Source organism: Vipera ursinii (assembly GCF_947247035.1).
Source record: "Vipera ursinii genome assembly, chromosome: 2".
NCBI lineage: Eukaryota > Metazoa > Chordata > Lepidosauria > Squamata > Viperidae > Vipera > Vipera ursinii.
This window is the reverse complement of record NC_139513.1, coordinates 73319366-73334269: the sequence shown is the minus strand read 5'-3', so window position 1 is coordinate 73334269 and position 14904 is coordinate 73319366. Positions and strand designations below refer to the sequence as shown.

At 39.6% G+C, this 14904-nt stretch overlaps 2 protein-coding genes across 4 annotated transcripts in view; both read left to right on the top strand.

The window, feature by feature from the left end:
- Positions 1–266: 266 nt before the first annotated feature.
- Positions 267–4397, top strand: LOC310633703 (oocyte-specific histone RNA stem-loop-binding protein 2-like). The gene is made up of 4 exons (XM_083351560.1): positions 267–387; positions 3363–3458; positions 3543–3647; positions 4197–4397. The coding sequence occupies exons 1-4, from the start codon at positions 338–340 to the stop codon at positions 4357–4359; spliced, it is 414 nt and encodes a 137-aa protein (XP_083207686.1). The 5' UTR covers positions 267–337; the 3' UTR covers positions 4360–4397.
- A 4417-nt stretch (positions 4398–8814) lies between these two features.
- The window catches only part of FAM53C (family with sequence similarity 53 member C), an 18960-nt gene continuing 12870 nt past the window's right edge, over positions 8815–14904 (top strand). For all 3 annotated transcript variants that reach the window (XM_083352252.1, XM_083352253.1, XM_083352251.1), the window contains exons 1-3: positions 8815–9138; positions 10701–10851; positions 14698–14904. The exon at positions 14698–14904 is cut by the window's right edge and continues 13 nt beyond it. The gene's annotated coding sequence lies outside the window, so the exon portion shown is untranslated. The remainder of the gene's footprint in view (positions 9139–10700; positions 10852–14697) is intronic.

Genomic DNA, 14904 nt, shown 5'->3' with positions numbered 1-14904 from the left:
AGTGTTTCGGAGTCAACACCTTTTTCATTGGCAAACCGACGATCTGACGTCTCTGGTGGCGCGCGCGGCTGATTGGATGCGGGGCTCGATAGGCGGGGTTTTATGCACTCGGGTTATTTTGTGTCCGCGTTGCGTTCGGGAGATCACACCCATGTTCTTACTCTTCGCCTTAGCCAATCACTGGACCAAGGTTCCGCCTCCTCCTCCTTCTTACTATGCAATAGGCCGGAGGTCTGCCAAAAGCCGCGCCCCCCCTGCTTACTGGAGGGAGATTTAAAGCCGCGTTGAATGCGGACCATGAGGTTTTCGGAGGGGCGCTTCGGTTTGAGGGCCAATCATGGAATTTCCGAATTCTTTGGCGGACTTCTCGACTGCCGTAACTGGCCGGTAGTTGCCTTTAGATTTCGGGTGTTGGGTGGAGCTTTGTTTTAACTTGGCGACCATTGCTGGTGTCTGCTTTCTCCGGTTTTCTTACCTCTTTGAGTTGGTAAAGTAAGCGGGGTGGAGGCTGCTGAGACGGGATGCAATGACAGGCTTCCTAATCGGAGAACATTAGAGGTGGTCCTCAACTTACGACCACAACGGACCCCAAAGTTTATGTTGCTAAATGAGAAACTTGTTAAGTGCGTTTTGCCTCATTTTATGACTTCAATTGCCACGTTTGTTAAGTGAATCACAGCAGTTCTTAAATTAGTAACATGGTGGCTAAGTGAATTTGGTTTCCCCATTGCCTTTGCTTGTCAGGTTGAAAAAGGGGTTCATATGACCCTGGGACCCTGCAACCTTCATAAATGTGAGTCAGTTGTCAAGCATCTGAATGTAAATCAAGTGACCATGGGGATGCGGCAATAGTCATAAGTATGAAAAATTGTCATAAGTCACTTTTTCAGTGCCATTGTAACTTTGAACGGTCGCTAAATGAACTGTTATAAGTCAAGGGCTATCTGTATACTGTTTTACTAGACTAGACTGTTTTACTACACTAGATGTTTGGGAACACTTACGCAACAGAGTTTCTTTCCCCTCCCCCCTCTATTTTGACTTGTGATTAGTTGGATCAAGGACTATGTGCTGATTTATGAACCTGTCAGTCTGTGAATGGCTAGAGTGGGTAAACATTTTTGAAAATTAAGTTTAATCCTATATTGCAATGATGTTTTTCCTTATCTGTTGTGATTTGCCTGGGCTGTCTGCTGGAAGAATTGCTGTATTTCAGTGAAGAACAACTTACTGTAGCCACATCTGTGTTTGAAAGGAACTGATAAGTAACAAAAGCTGGGAAGACAGATTGCATTATTAACGTAATAGGAGTCCAAGATGAGGATATTTCTTTGAAGTCTCAAGAAAAGCCCAAATCCTTTGGCTCTATATAAAACACAGTTTATGTAGGCAAACAATTAGGAATGACTTATTCTAGGTGTGAATGGACAACTAATGTTTCTGCAGAATGTTATGATTTCAGTCTTTGATGTCTCAAAAGTGTTTGGAAATTTCTGAAGTTGGATATTGCGTTGAGCTCAATGTTTCACAGTTAGTTACTACTTACATAAGTCTAAAAGGCACTTTTTTCAAATTGGTGAAAAGCATCTAGTCATGTTTTTGAACTTTCATACAGTTTACACTATAAAGTCAATAAAAAAGTTAAAATATTTGCTCAGATATTATTGGCTAAAATAACTGTGTATTAAACGGCTTTCTTTTTGATGCCTAAAAGATGCTGCAACCAGGTGAGACATATGTGTGAAAGTTGGGGACCACATTCTGAAATGAGGCTACGTCAGATAATAAAGTGAACAGTTCCAAGTCATGGAAATAGTTCAAGTCTTTTCTCAGTTTAATAATGCATTTTATCTTTGAGAATACATTTTACCACACGGAGGAAATGTGCAAATCACTTTGGAGTCTCTCAAGAAAGGGCAGGACAAAGATAAAATGCTGTATATGGTATTCTATGTATACAGTAATACTACTATAAAGGGATTACAATCAGAGATGAAGTGGGGACAATCTTCATTTTATTTAGATTCCTGGAGTCAAGATTGACTCAAAAGATCATATCAATATCAACCAGTGATTCTGTCAACGCCTTGACATTTTCTTTATCTTAACTGTCTTTAAAAATGTAACTTCATTCAAATGTGGCAATAGAAGTTAATATGGCCCATTATTTTTTGTGAAGAAAGAATCTTTGTGAAAAGAACGGTGCATAAATGCTTAAAGAAGATAGGAAATTCACTTGGAAATGGGTGGTTTAATTTTCAAGTTTTAAAACATTTGTTAGATAAAGATAACAATGCCTTTGAGAGAAAGGTGGATATACTCTGTTTCTACTGTTCGACTTTTTTCTGATAGGCAGATCTGATTCTAGGTTCTCTCTCAGGTGGCTGGCACAAAAACGGGTATTTTGCTGCATAGTTTCTGCAATATTTGATTATCTCTGGAATAAGTGATAAGAGCCTCTCAGAAGTTCTCTGTGAAGCTTTTAAGAGGTCTTTTTCCAACTGGTAAGAGCTATCCCAATTCTCAGGTTCTCTCCCCTAGCAGGTAGTCCTTGACTTATGACCACAATTGAACCCAAAATTTCCATTGCTGAGCAAGGCAGTTATTAAATGAGTTTTATCCATGTGAATCTGGATTCGCTGTTGATTTTGCTTGTCAGAAGCTCACAAAAGCTGATCACATGACCCTGGGACATTGCAACCATCATAAATACATGTCTGTTGCCAAGCATCTGAATTTTGATCACATGACCACAGGGATGTTGCAACGGTCATAAGCGTGAAAAATTGTCAAAATTCACTTTTTTCAGTGTGGTTGTAACTTTAAAGGGTCATTAAATGTACTGTTGTAAGTCGAGAACTATCTATATATTAAAATCTGTTCTTGAGAGAGCCACCACTTTGGGTAGAACCTGCTTTCTTCTTTCCTTCCTCAAGCAGGTGTGTAGTGCAGATATCTTTCTTCAATCTGCTAAGCTTTCTTTCCTAAGGATTACTTTTCAAAAAATACTTTAATGAAAAGGATCTGGAGGCTGGTATGCAGCAAAGATTCAGTCCCTGAATCCAACATTAGTTATAAGAATGCATCTTGATATGTAGTCATGGAGGCTAAAAAGATAAAGTTCTTTTTCCAGGGAAAAAGATTACTCATTGAGAGAGCTCTTACCATGATATTCTTTATCTCTAATCGGTAGAAATATTTTAGTTACATTTTTATCAAATTCTGCAAAAGTCTCAATTCTTTTACTCTGGGACTATTTGCAAAATAGTGACTTCACAGTTGGAAAGTTAAGATACAAATATATTGTGTCTTTAATATATTCTCCATGTTCAGTAATCAAACCTTTTCTTTTCTTCAAATAGGTCATCATTTCACGTTTTCTCACCTGGAGTGAAGATGGTGAGTGTGGGGGTAGGTACAAGGTCAGATTGGGTAAGAAAATCCAGTCCGGGATCTGGGTAAGTTTCATAATAGGTATTTCTATAGTTTATTATGATATTAATATACGCTTCTGTCTCTAGCATTTTTCTTTCCATTTGTAGAACTTATATAGAGACAGATGAGGCTGTCTTACGAAGAAGGCAAAAGCAGATAGATTATGGGAAAAATACCATTGGTTACCAGCGCTTTGTCCAACAAGTTCCCAGGTAAGCAGTAACTGTTATTTCTCTCTTGGTTTTTATTATTTTATTTTATTTATTTTTTAAAAAATTCCATTTATATCCCGCCCTTCTCCGAAGACTCAGGGCGGCTTTACAAGCTTAGCAGTAGCCTTCATTCTATGTATATGCCTGCTTATTAGGGCTTTCACACACACACCCCCAAGCGGCATTATTACAAAGTCAGCTTAATTGCCCCCAACAATCTGGGTCCTCATTTTACCTACCTCGGAAGGATGGAAGGCTGAGTCAACCTTGAGCCTGGTGGGATGCGAACCTGCACTAATTGCAGGCAGCTGGTGTTACTTAAGGAGGCATTAGCCCACTGCTCCACCAAGGCTCCATATTAGACCTCTACATAGCAGTAGTGTGGGTGGGCTCCTACTATGGCCATCACTAGCAGTTCCTTTCAAAGTCCTGGTATTTGGTCTGTTCATTTTAGAATCCACCCTTGAAAGATTTGCTTTAACAGTTCTCTCTGTGCTCCTTCTTTGGGAGGCCTTGTGGTACCTTTTAATTTCTCACACTTCATTCCAGGATGGCTCGCCAATCAGGTATTCATCCCTGTACTCCAAATAAATATAAGAAGTACAGTCGTCGCTCATGGGACATGCAGATTAAACTTTGGCGAAGGGCACTTCATGGTTGGGATCCACCTGGACATGAGAGGGAAGTATTTCTAATAATAAAAATGCTGTAATTAGATTATTTTAGAGTAATTAGATTATTTTAGAGTAATTAGATTATTTTAGAGTAATTAGATTATTTTAGAGTAAGATTGTATGATGTAATACCCTGTATTCGGCTCTGGGAAGTTGGGGGTGTGTGTTGGGATGGCAGGGATGGGGAGAGGGGTGGGGTGGATGGGGTATATGTTTTAAAAATGTATTTTAAAACTTTTCATTAAAAAAATATGCAGCCCAACTCCCAACAAATCTGAGTGACTCACAATAATCAAATAAAACAAATAAACAACAAAACCAAAAATTACAATTAAAGCTAAATGATGGCAAATGCAATGAAGCAAGCAATGTTACTCCCCTTCACCAAAGGCCTGGCTGAAAAGTTCTTCAGGCTCTTCTAAACAACACCGGAGTGGGGGCCATCCTGTTCTTGGGAACCATTGTTCCAGGGGGCATCATAATTGAATTGGTGAAGTAGATACTATGGGAGGCACGCAGTCTGTCAAATAACCAGCTCTATGCCTTTTAAGTACATGTGACAACCAGCACCTTGAATGAAACCCAGATGCAAACTAGCAAATAGTGCAGCCTGCAAAGCAGAGATGTTATATGGGCATATGGAGGCATGCTTCATTCTAGACCAGAGGTCTCTAACCCTTCCAGGCCCATGGCCTGGAGGGAAGGAGAGCACCTCTCAAATTCGTGTGTGCACGTGAACAGGGCCATGCACACAGGTGCAGCACTAGCGGCCCTGTTAGCACATGCAGCTTGCACTGGCACTGCGCATGTGTGAATGGCTGTGCATTCCCCCATGGCAACTAGCAGCCCTGTTCACACATGCACAAACAGGCCGTGCAACCCGCCTGGAGCTATTGACCCCGTTCGCGCATGCGCAAATGGGCTGCACACACCACCCTGGTGCTAGCGGCCCTGTTTGGACATGCACAAATGGGCCACATACACCCACCTGGCATTAGCAGCCCTGTTTGCGCATGCGCATGGGCCCAAACGGCTGCAGGCGCTAGTGCGAGGGGAATGCACACCCATGCGTGTACACACCGGCCAGCCATTTCAGTGGCCCACTGGTCAAGAGCCCACAACCCAGTCCCAGGCCGCGCCCCGTAGGTTGGGGACCCCTATTCTAAACCAATTGAGTTTTTAGGTGGTTTTCAAGGGCAGCCTCATATAGAACATGTTGCAGAAGTCGGATCACAAGGTGACATGAGTATAAATGACTGAAGGGCCCCCCAATCTAGGAAACAGTATAAGGGGAACACCAGATGGAGTTTTGCAAAAATCTTTCTGGCCACAGCTAACACTGGTTCATCAAGTAGAAGCTGTGAGTCCCGAAAGACCCTCAGATTTCTAGTTTTGCTTATTTGATTTGAGCAGAAAAATTTACAAGTAAATTAAGACACACCCAACCATATAGTTCTCTGGTCAGATATTTTGCTATCAGAAACTTACTAGTAAAATTCATCATTTGGCAGGTTTACTTTTAATCATAATTCTGCATTGTAAATAGCCACTGTTATTGTGTAATATTTACTGCCAGCAGCCTGGTGACCCACTTATAAAGTAACGCTCCCACACTATTCAGGAATTGCAGGCCTAGTCTCCAGTCTATATGCATTCTCCTTGGTATTCCTTATCACCATGGAGACAGAGTTAATTGTCAACAGAGTTGTCATGCTCTTCAGTGAGAGTAAATGGTTCTGGTGCCCATCAGAGGCTGGGAGTATTTTGCACTATGTTGAGGTGGAAAATGAGAAGGATCACATATATAAGGAAAGAAGGAAGAAGTGAGTAAAACACCATTTTATATTTTCCTTCCATTAATTTCCATGGGTTGCCTATATATTGCCTACCATTCTGTGGCAGAAGGTGGAAGTGTTTAGGCTGACGTATTCAACTACTACTGTTCCATTTTTCCAGTGGATTTTATTATTACATTTTAAGATAGGAGTATGGAACATTTTGTGGTTTGAAGATTGAATTCCCTAAAAATGTTTTGAAGAGTCACATGGCAATTGGCTGGGGCAACAGTCCAAAGTGATTGGGTCACCTTCTTCTCTCTCTGGGCTCTAAATGAATTGTCAGCCAAAACTAGACAGCTCTTTCTGGAGGTCTAAACTGACTGTTAAGAAAGACAACTCCAGATTGCTTTTTCCCAGTTTAGGCACTAAAGTTATTTAATGCATTTGCTGCCTAGCTTAGTATGATCAATCTGTTCTGTTTTGCAAGGCAGGAGCTGGTGACCAAAATGGATCTTTCGTCTAATCCCCCAAACGACTGGTTTGATGCTCAGTGTATGCAGGAAAATATTTGTAAAGAAGTCCTAGGAGAACAGGTATTAGGATTTTGTTTAATTATATTCTATATGGCCTGATTTTGGAACAGTTAAATAACAAAAGGATTTGACAATGTGTGAACAATATCATAACCTGTATTTAATGCTAAGCAGAGTTGAGCATTCTATATCTTTATGTGAAATAAGATTCTAAGTATGGGCTTAGTGTTATGGACATACACAAAACCTTTCTTTTTTAAAATGATATCTTTGGACCAGTCACTAACTTAGACTACTTATTTCATGTTATTTTTATGCTCCCATAGATTTCTGGATTGTCATCTTCTGGACATTTTTATCCACTGCTTCAGGATACTCCCTCCAACAGGGAATATTTCAAGGAAGATGTTGAAGACTGTCCATTTGATTCCTGGCTCTTATTTTGTTCTCATAGGATCCCGGCACAGTCAGTGATCTAAAGGAGAACACTTAGAACTAATTTCAAGGAGGTTTTTTTGCCACTGTGGCCCACTTGTATTGTCACTCAGTTTGCTACAAAGTCCATAATTTTGTAAACAAGATGATCTTCCATTTCTATATTTGATAGTTTTCTATATAAATTGTTATTTAGCTAGAACACAAAGCATTTCCTGTTGCCTCTCCATTATTCATATTTCTATTATAAGTGTACATTATAAAGCAATTGATTACTGCTATTAAACTAAAGCATTGTGGCTTGTTGGTTGCAGTAAGGAAATTGAGAATCAAAGTTCTGAAATATGTACAGGTAACTAAATTGCTCTGAGCTCATGTTCTATCACTAGATTTGTTATTGGTTAATTCCAATCTGCTTCACATATGCACTGTGATTGGATAAAATAATGTTTTGTATTTGATTCTTAATTGACATTGTTTATTTACTTGAATGTGAATGTTACACTTGTATGATGAGGCATCTTGCATTTTGGGTAAAAATACTTTTGTTAAATCTGAATAAGTGTGCCCTATTAGGAATATTCAGACAGCTTGTCTTCCAGAAACTCTGTAAAAGCAACAGACAACAACAAGCAACAGAACCATTGGAATATCTTTGCCTGAGCTTATACTATTGAATTGTATTTGGTTATTTAAATTGGCTTTAAGGAAAAAAATAAGGCACAGATTGTAGGACTGGTTCACACAATGTATTGAGCAGAATCTCTTATTTTTTAATGAACTACACTGACCTGGTGTATGCCAGTTAAAGTATAATAAGTGGGTTCACATAACACTAACCAAAATCACATTTTACATTAGCAGTAAATACAGATACTTTGTCAATCTTTAGACATGTTGAGAGTGTTAAATTGTAATTCTAGAACTATATTCATACGATACATAGAACTAGAAATTAGCTCACCACATTTTAGCTTTGTAGATCTGCAAACTCAGCCCATGTGTTTAGTAGGTGGGTAGTAGAGCACATTGATTGGGTTATGTTAACCATAAGTAAGCATGTGCTAATACAAGTTATGTACTCTTTTGAAAGTAAATCATATTTGCTTTACTGAAACTTAACAAATATTGGAGTACTGTACACTGTAATTATTCATTACATTCCTACAATCTGTCATACTTTATTCCAATTAAGATAATAGTTGTTTATTTATGCTTTCTATAAGTAGGCTTAGAGATACTTTTTTTAATTAATGGAAGGGTCAACATTCAAGAGTAATAGTCTCAGCGGGTTGTTGTGCAATTTTAGATAGGAATTAGATGTCAGGTAAAGAAAGCAAGTACTCTTGACATGCTCGTAAGTGCTATATTTTAGATATAATTTTAGCACAAAATATGAATTCGGAAATATGCATTTCATAAACATGAGCAATCTCAGATTTTCAACCGTGCCTATGGCTCGCAAGAAATCCGAAGAACGAATTGCACCCCCGTCAAAGGTGGTCCATCCTTGTAAAAAAACAACAACCCCAACACATTGTACTACGTATCCCATCATACTTTGCTGCGTGGAACGGTCCACGGGGGGGGGTGGGTTTACTTGTGGGGCCAACAGACTGCCTCGTAAAAGATGAAATATTTTCGTAACCGGAGGGAGGCCTTATGCTAGCTCCGGACGGAGGCGTGAGTCTGTTTTCTGAAACTGCCTTCTCGATCGCCCCTGAGAGGGTTTTTCCCTCCCCCCCCCACCGTCGTGTGGTTGGTTCGGCCCAAGCAAGTCGATCCACTCCCGACGGAAAGGGGAGCGGAGGCTCCTGGCGGGGGGCTGGGAGCCCGGGCCGCCGGGTGGGGGCGGCAGCTGGAAGACGGAGGGCCGGCCGGCAGCGGGTGCTAGCGCTTGAGAGTCCAGGAGGCTATCTCCCTTCGGTAGATGGTTGGTTCCAGCGGTGTTTAGCATAGGGAGCGGGGGGCGCGTGAGAGTATTGGGGCGCACTACTTCTCTGGCTGAGCCGCCTCGAGGGGTTTGGAGCTGCCGCCCCCTCTGGCAGGCGGGGGAGGGGTCGGGTGTTCGGTACGTGTCGAAGGGGCTGCAGAGCCTGGAGTGGGTAACGTAAGGGGGGGTGCGGGGGGGGAAAGACTCTGGGCGTAAGGGGGGGTAACCAGCAGAGGCTAAGGTGGGATGGTCTTTGTGAGAGATGGGGCTTGTGGACATGTTGTCATAAAAGGGAGTCGGGGTGGTTTTGGTTTTTGTGCGGGAGGGGGCGGTGATGGAGAGAGACGAGGTGGGGATTTCGGGAAAGGAAGGTGGCTGTTGTCGCTAAGCGGGCGAATCTGTATGGGAATTTGGGGATGGAATGGAGGGCCTTGCTGGAGAAGTGGGGAGGTGGTGATTGGCTCCTTCAGAAGAGGGTGGAACAGGGCCTGCTTTGTTAAGAGACTGCGTCCCCTGTGGACGCATTTCTAAAACTAGGTTGATGGGACCCATTCTTAAAACACTTGAATCACACTTGCTCGCTACAGTCTTGGCGTGGAGTCTTACTATGTGCCTTGTAGCAGAGAACCCTGAGGTTGCTTAAGGCCCACCTCTGATTTGTGCTTACTAAGTAGGCAATTATGTAATGGAAGGAACTGAATGAAATGAAATTGCACAGGTCGGGATGAGAAACCGGCTGCAAAAGAAAATACTTTCTTAAGGGGGTTGGCGGGCTCTGCTTTAATGTTAAAGGAATCGGGTTAAAATGGCTTTATTTATCTGGAGCCTTAAAGGCCCATTGACCTGAAGCTATTAAAATGAGGAGTACAGGAAGATGCAGTGTATAAAATTGCAGGACAGGAAATGAAGCAAAAGAATATTTTTTGGGAACAGTAATGAAGAACAGTCAGGAGGTGCTTTCCAGTTAATGCAAGATTTAAATTCTACTTATTCTTCCGCACTTCTTTTACATTATTTACTTGAGGCTCGTGGAAGATTATAGTACATGTTTTTAGCTGATTCTTACAATAGTCCTACTAGTTAAGGTGGAAAGATACTGACTTTATTCAAGGCCACCCAGTAGGCTCCCTGACTTAGCAGAGGACTGAACTTCTTTCAGATGCAAATCTAGTATATTCTATTAACTGCTCAATTAATCAGGATTAAAATTCTTGATTAAATTTAAAATAGATCTAATATAAATTTAGTCCAGAAAAAGTTGAGGAAATTTTATAAACACCTATAAGTGTAATATTGATTTTAATGATAATTTCTATTAAATGAAATGCAAAACGTAGAAATGTAGAGGAACAAGTTCCATTAACTTACCTTAATTTGCTCCAAAATAAGCCTGGTTTTGCATAACTTCCTAGGCTAAAATAAAGTGTGTGACTCTCTGCATTGTGCAAAACCAGCCAGTACTGTATATTTAATGTATTGGCTAGTGTGCACTATGTACCCAGACAGTTGGGTTAATTATGGGCTTGCATGTTGTGTGAACAAAGCCTCAATTTACAATTGCAGTTAATTTGTAATAGTAACTGAATTGTTGTAGGTATCTCTTTAAAATCTAGGATAAAAAGTTTTTTTAAGATAGCCCTCTTAATTCTTACTCAGTATAACATTTTTGAATATGCATTTTATTATTTCTACTTATTTAGCACCACTAATATATTCTACCTCCCTGAATTTCAAAAGCAAATATAACCAGGGGGGGTAGGTATCTACCCTAAAAGACCTTAACATTTAAAGCAAGCAATGAAGAAGAGAATAAAATCGGGCAGTAAGAAGAGGAGGATGGAGAGACTGAACGTGAGCAAATTTACTTAAATTAGTACTAGATTTCTAATAAAAGCCCTTTTTCCTTTATACAGTTTTTTGTTTTGTTTTTAGAATTCCATTTTTCTCTATTATTGATATATTTAACCATTATTTACCTTAAATTATAGACTAGTAAATCTATGGAGCCCCTTTCCCCATGAGAGTAAAAAGGTTTTTTGTATCACTTTTATTATCAATGTTTGAGCAGAAAGGATATTATGGAACTTAAATATACTAAAAAAAATAAGAAATGTAACATAAAATTAATGAAAGTATGGTTTCAGAAAAAATCATTACTTCTTTCCTGTTTTTTCTCATTTGAGATAGATGTTAGGCTGCCAACTATTTTAATCTGAAATATAGTCACTTACCTGTGATTAAATGATGATTGAGTTTATTAAGTTATAATTGACTGAGTTTGTAAAATTAATCCATAAACTTACATTGTTTCAACTTCAAATGCAGTGTAAACCTAGCCATTATGATTCGTGAATTATAATTTATAACTTGGTACAAATTGTTGATTGTGGTTTAATCAACGTATTATTCTTAAAGATGTTAGGACAGCATGATTTGTGAACTAGGTTACTATATATATTAACCAAAATACTATTCTTCCTCAAAAGTAAGCTTTATTAAAATCAGCAAGTGTGCTGATATATATTGGATTGTACTACAAAGACTAGATTGGATGCAATCAAAACCTGTTGCTATGTACTTAGAAACAAAACACGTTTAGCCAGTGTTATTTATAGGTAAAATGTGCAGAGGATTGAACCTTGCAATGTTCAAAATATTGTATAAATATTAATCTGCTTTTCCCAAGAATGAATGAAAAAAATAACTTGTCTTCTACTACATTTTAAAATTGTTTTGCTCACTTTTTAAAAAAAATAACAAATTTTGTCTATGCTGATAAACAAAAAAGTATAGAAACTGGTCAGGCACTTGTCTGAAATGGTTAGGATCTTCTGCTTGAGCAGAGAGCTGGACTAGAAGACCTTGAAGGTCCCTTCCAGCTCCATTCTGATTGATTGAGTTAAGATTGAGTTAATTTTCATTAATTTATACAAAACAGAATGGCAAATTAACAAAGTATTCCAAAAGCAAATAAAGTACCGTATATTGAAAATTGAAGTAAATTAGTAAAATACAACATGAGAGATTAGTTACATAAATGAAGAAAGGAATCTCAAACCAGGGTAATGGTGGCAATATTAAATAGTTGACTGTAATTTATAATCCAATTTATTGAATGCTGAGCAATGCTGATAAACAGTCACATGGACTATGGGACTATTCATGTTTTTTCATATAGTAATTAGTTTGGTTTCCTTATCATGAGGCACTGTATGTTTTGCTACATTTAAGAAGCTGTTTATTTATTTAGTGGATTATGTGGCGACCCATATAAAGTAACTCTGGACAACTAACTATATTTATAGGAAATATGGTGGGGGCAGTAGGTCTGAGACTTTAAGGGTGGAGTGTTGAGCAAGGGCAAATTACCACTGTGATGGCAGAAGATGGCCTTCAGCAGGATGTTTTAGGAAAAGATGGGCTTGGCATTTTGGTGTCTATTCCTTTTTCTACTTAATTGCCTCTTGTATGGGGGTATGGAAGACCAGATTACTTAGCAACCTGGTCTAAGGCTGGCGTTGGCGAATACCAGAAGTCTATATAATAAAACCACATTCCACATGAAGAAGTAGATGAATGTTTAGGTTTGGCATGATAATGATTTCAATTGGGCAAAGAAGGGCATGTAGTTCTGTCTTAAGATTTGCCTTCACTTTGAATGCTTCTGTAACTGACTCCGAGGCTCAGGCGTTGATGGTAGTGATGATATTTCAAGAGATCTTAGTTGTAACCAAATGCCCTGCCCCACAAATGATACTCTTTGAAGTTGAGTTGGGACAAATTAGGTATACTGCTGGCATACTGTCCTCCCTCCTAAAGTTAAAGGACTGGTATTAGATTCTTCCCAACTGGAGGTAGCCGGTGGACTCCAGTTTCCATGCCTATTCCATCCATGTAGCAACTATAGGCTTGTCTCAGATGTTTTTTGGCCTGACTTATGTGGAAGAAGCCTTTACCTCAGGATAGGTGACAGGATTCTAGAAGACAGAAGATATTGTGATCAGTCCTTTACCTTGGTCAGATTCCTGTGGTTGGAGACTGACAGTCTATCCCTGAAGGAGCAAATCTGGACTTCGGGTTCTCCTGGACTCGTGGCTCCTGGTTGATCAGCAAGTAGAAATTGTGTTTTGGTCACCCGCAACTGGTATTCCAGTTGCAGCCTTTTTTGGAGCACAACAATTGGTTAGAGTAACTCCCGCCCTTACCACCTCAAGGCTATTCTATTGCTTTTGAAAACTACTTGGAAGCTGCTCACTTGCTGATCTGCTCACTTGCTAACAGATTAAAGCTGTTTTGGCATGGAATATCTATTTTTCAGGCTTGCCACTAGGTTTCAGGGTACAGTTTAATATTTTGGCATTAAACTATAAAGCCCTGTGGATTTTGACTCCTATATGTTAAGGCAGAGGTCCCCCAACCTTTTGGGCACCAGGGACCGGTTCCGTGGAGAAAGGTTTTTCTGTGGACCGGAGATGTGTGCTTTTGTGTGCTGCCTGCATCCCATGGATGGGGCTTTGCTTGTTGGTGCAGACCGGTTGCTGGTATGCTGTGGCCCCGTACCAGTCCACGGACTGGGGGTTGGGGACCCCTGTCTTAAGGAATGTCTCCTCCAAACAGAATCTGCTTATACAGTATGTTTAAGCTGAGAGAGGATGCTTTGGATTCTTTCTTCGTTAGGAGTGAGGGGGTGGGAGCCTGGAGACAGGTCTTATTGTCTGCCCCATTACAAGACAATTAGCTTGTTCTCAGAAGCCCTGTCCACCCCTGCAATATCTATTTTGAGGAAGGTGGTAAAGACAATTTTATTTCAGTGAGCATTTGAGGAATAGCTAATGATCATCTGACTGCCTTACTTTTGACAGTTGGTTTTTACTATTTTTATTTTTAATTTCCATTCACTACTTTTGACCATAACTCTTAAAAATATTTTAAATTTTATGGAGTTAGCAGTTGTTTTAGTTATTTTTATTAACTGTACCTAGTTCATCGGGGTGAGATATAAATAATAAAATAAGGAAAAATAATCTAGCTGCTTTGATTTGTACCACAAAATGAGACATTGGAACTTTGGAGGAGAATCTGTTGAAACATGAAATGATGGGTGATTTTAGACAGCAGGCCATTCAAATTCCCAGATAGCAAGAAGCTCATTGATGACTCTGACAATCACGTCTATCTACAACATTTGAATATTTAGTGAGAGTAAATGTTTAGTGGTATGTGTAAGCTTAGAGTACATGGGTTTTTAAACTGGTTTTGAAACTATTGAAGACTTTTCCTTTGAATGATAAATTATGGTATTGTAAGTTTTCAGGAATCACACTCAAAAGGTTTTGTGTTTCAGCAAAAAGGTATCTAAGTAGCCTCATTCATCACTGAAGCTACAAGATGTTTGAGTCCTGCTTAAGAGGTTATGAAAATCATGGATGCTTCTGGTTGACTGGTAGTTTATGCCCTGGAACTTCTTTGGGACAGAATACACATACACAGAAACATACAACACACACATACAACTTGAAATTTTTAGCAAAAGAAAACATACTGTTTTGCAATCTGATTTGCTTCTCAGACTTTGCTTTCTCCCTGCATATTGCATATAGGGATTATACAAGGAATAAAATAATGTGCACGTTCAGGTTTTAAGGAGCAGATCAGACTTGAACAGGTAGGATGCATTAATATGTCTGTTTCCTGCAGGGGTCAGGAGAATGAAATGGAATTTGGCTAGATTGTGAATGAGCAGATATGGTAACTGATGATGATTAAACACAGCTGGACTTGCTGAGGAAAGCAGACGGCTGGCAAGAGCTGGAGTCTCAAGAAAATGCCAGGCCTTCCTAAGAAGCCATGATCACATGAGCAGCTACAAAAGCAGAGCTTGGAGAAATTGAAATGCATATCATT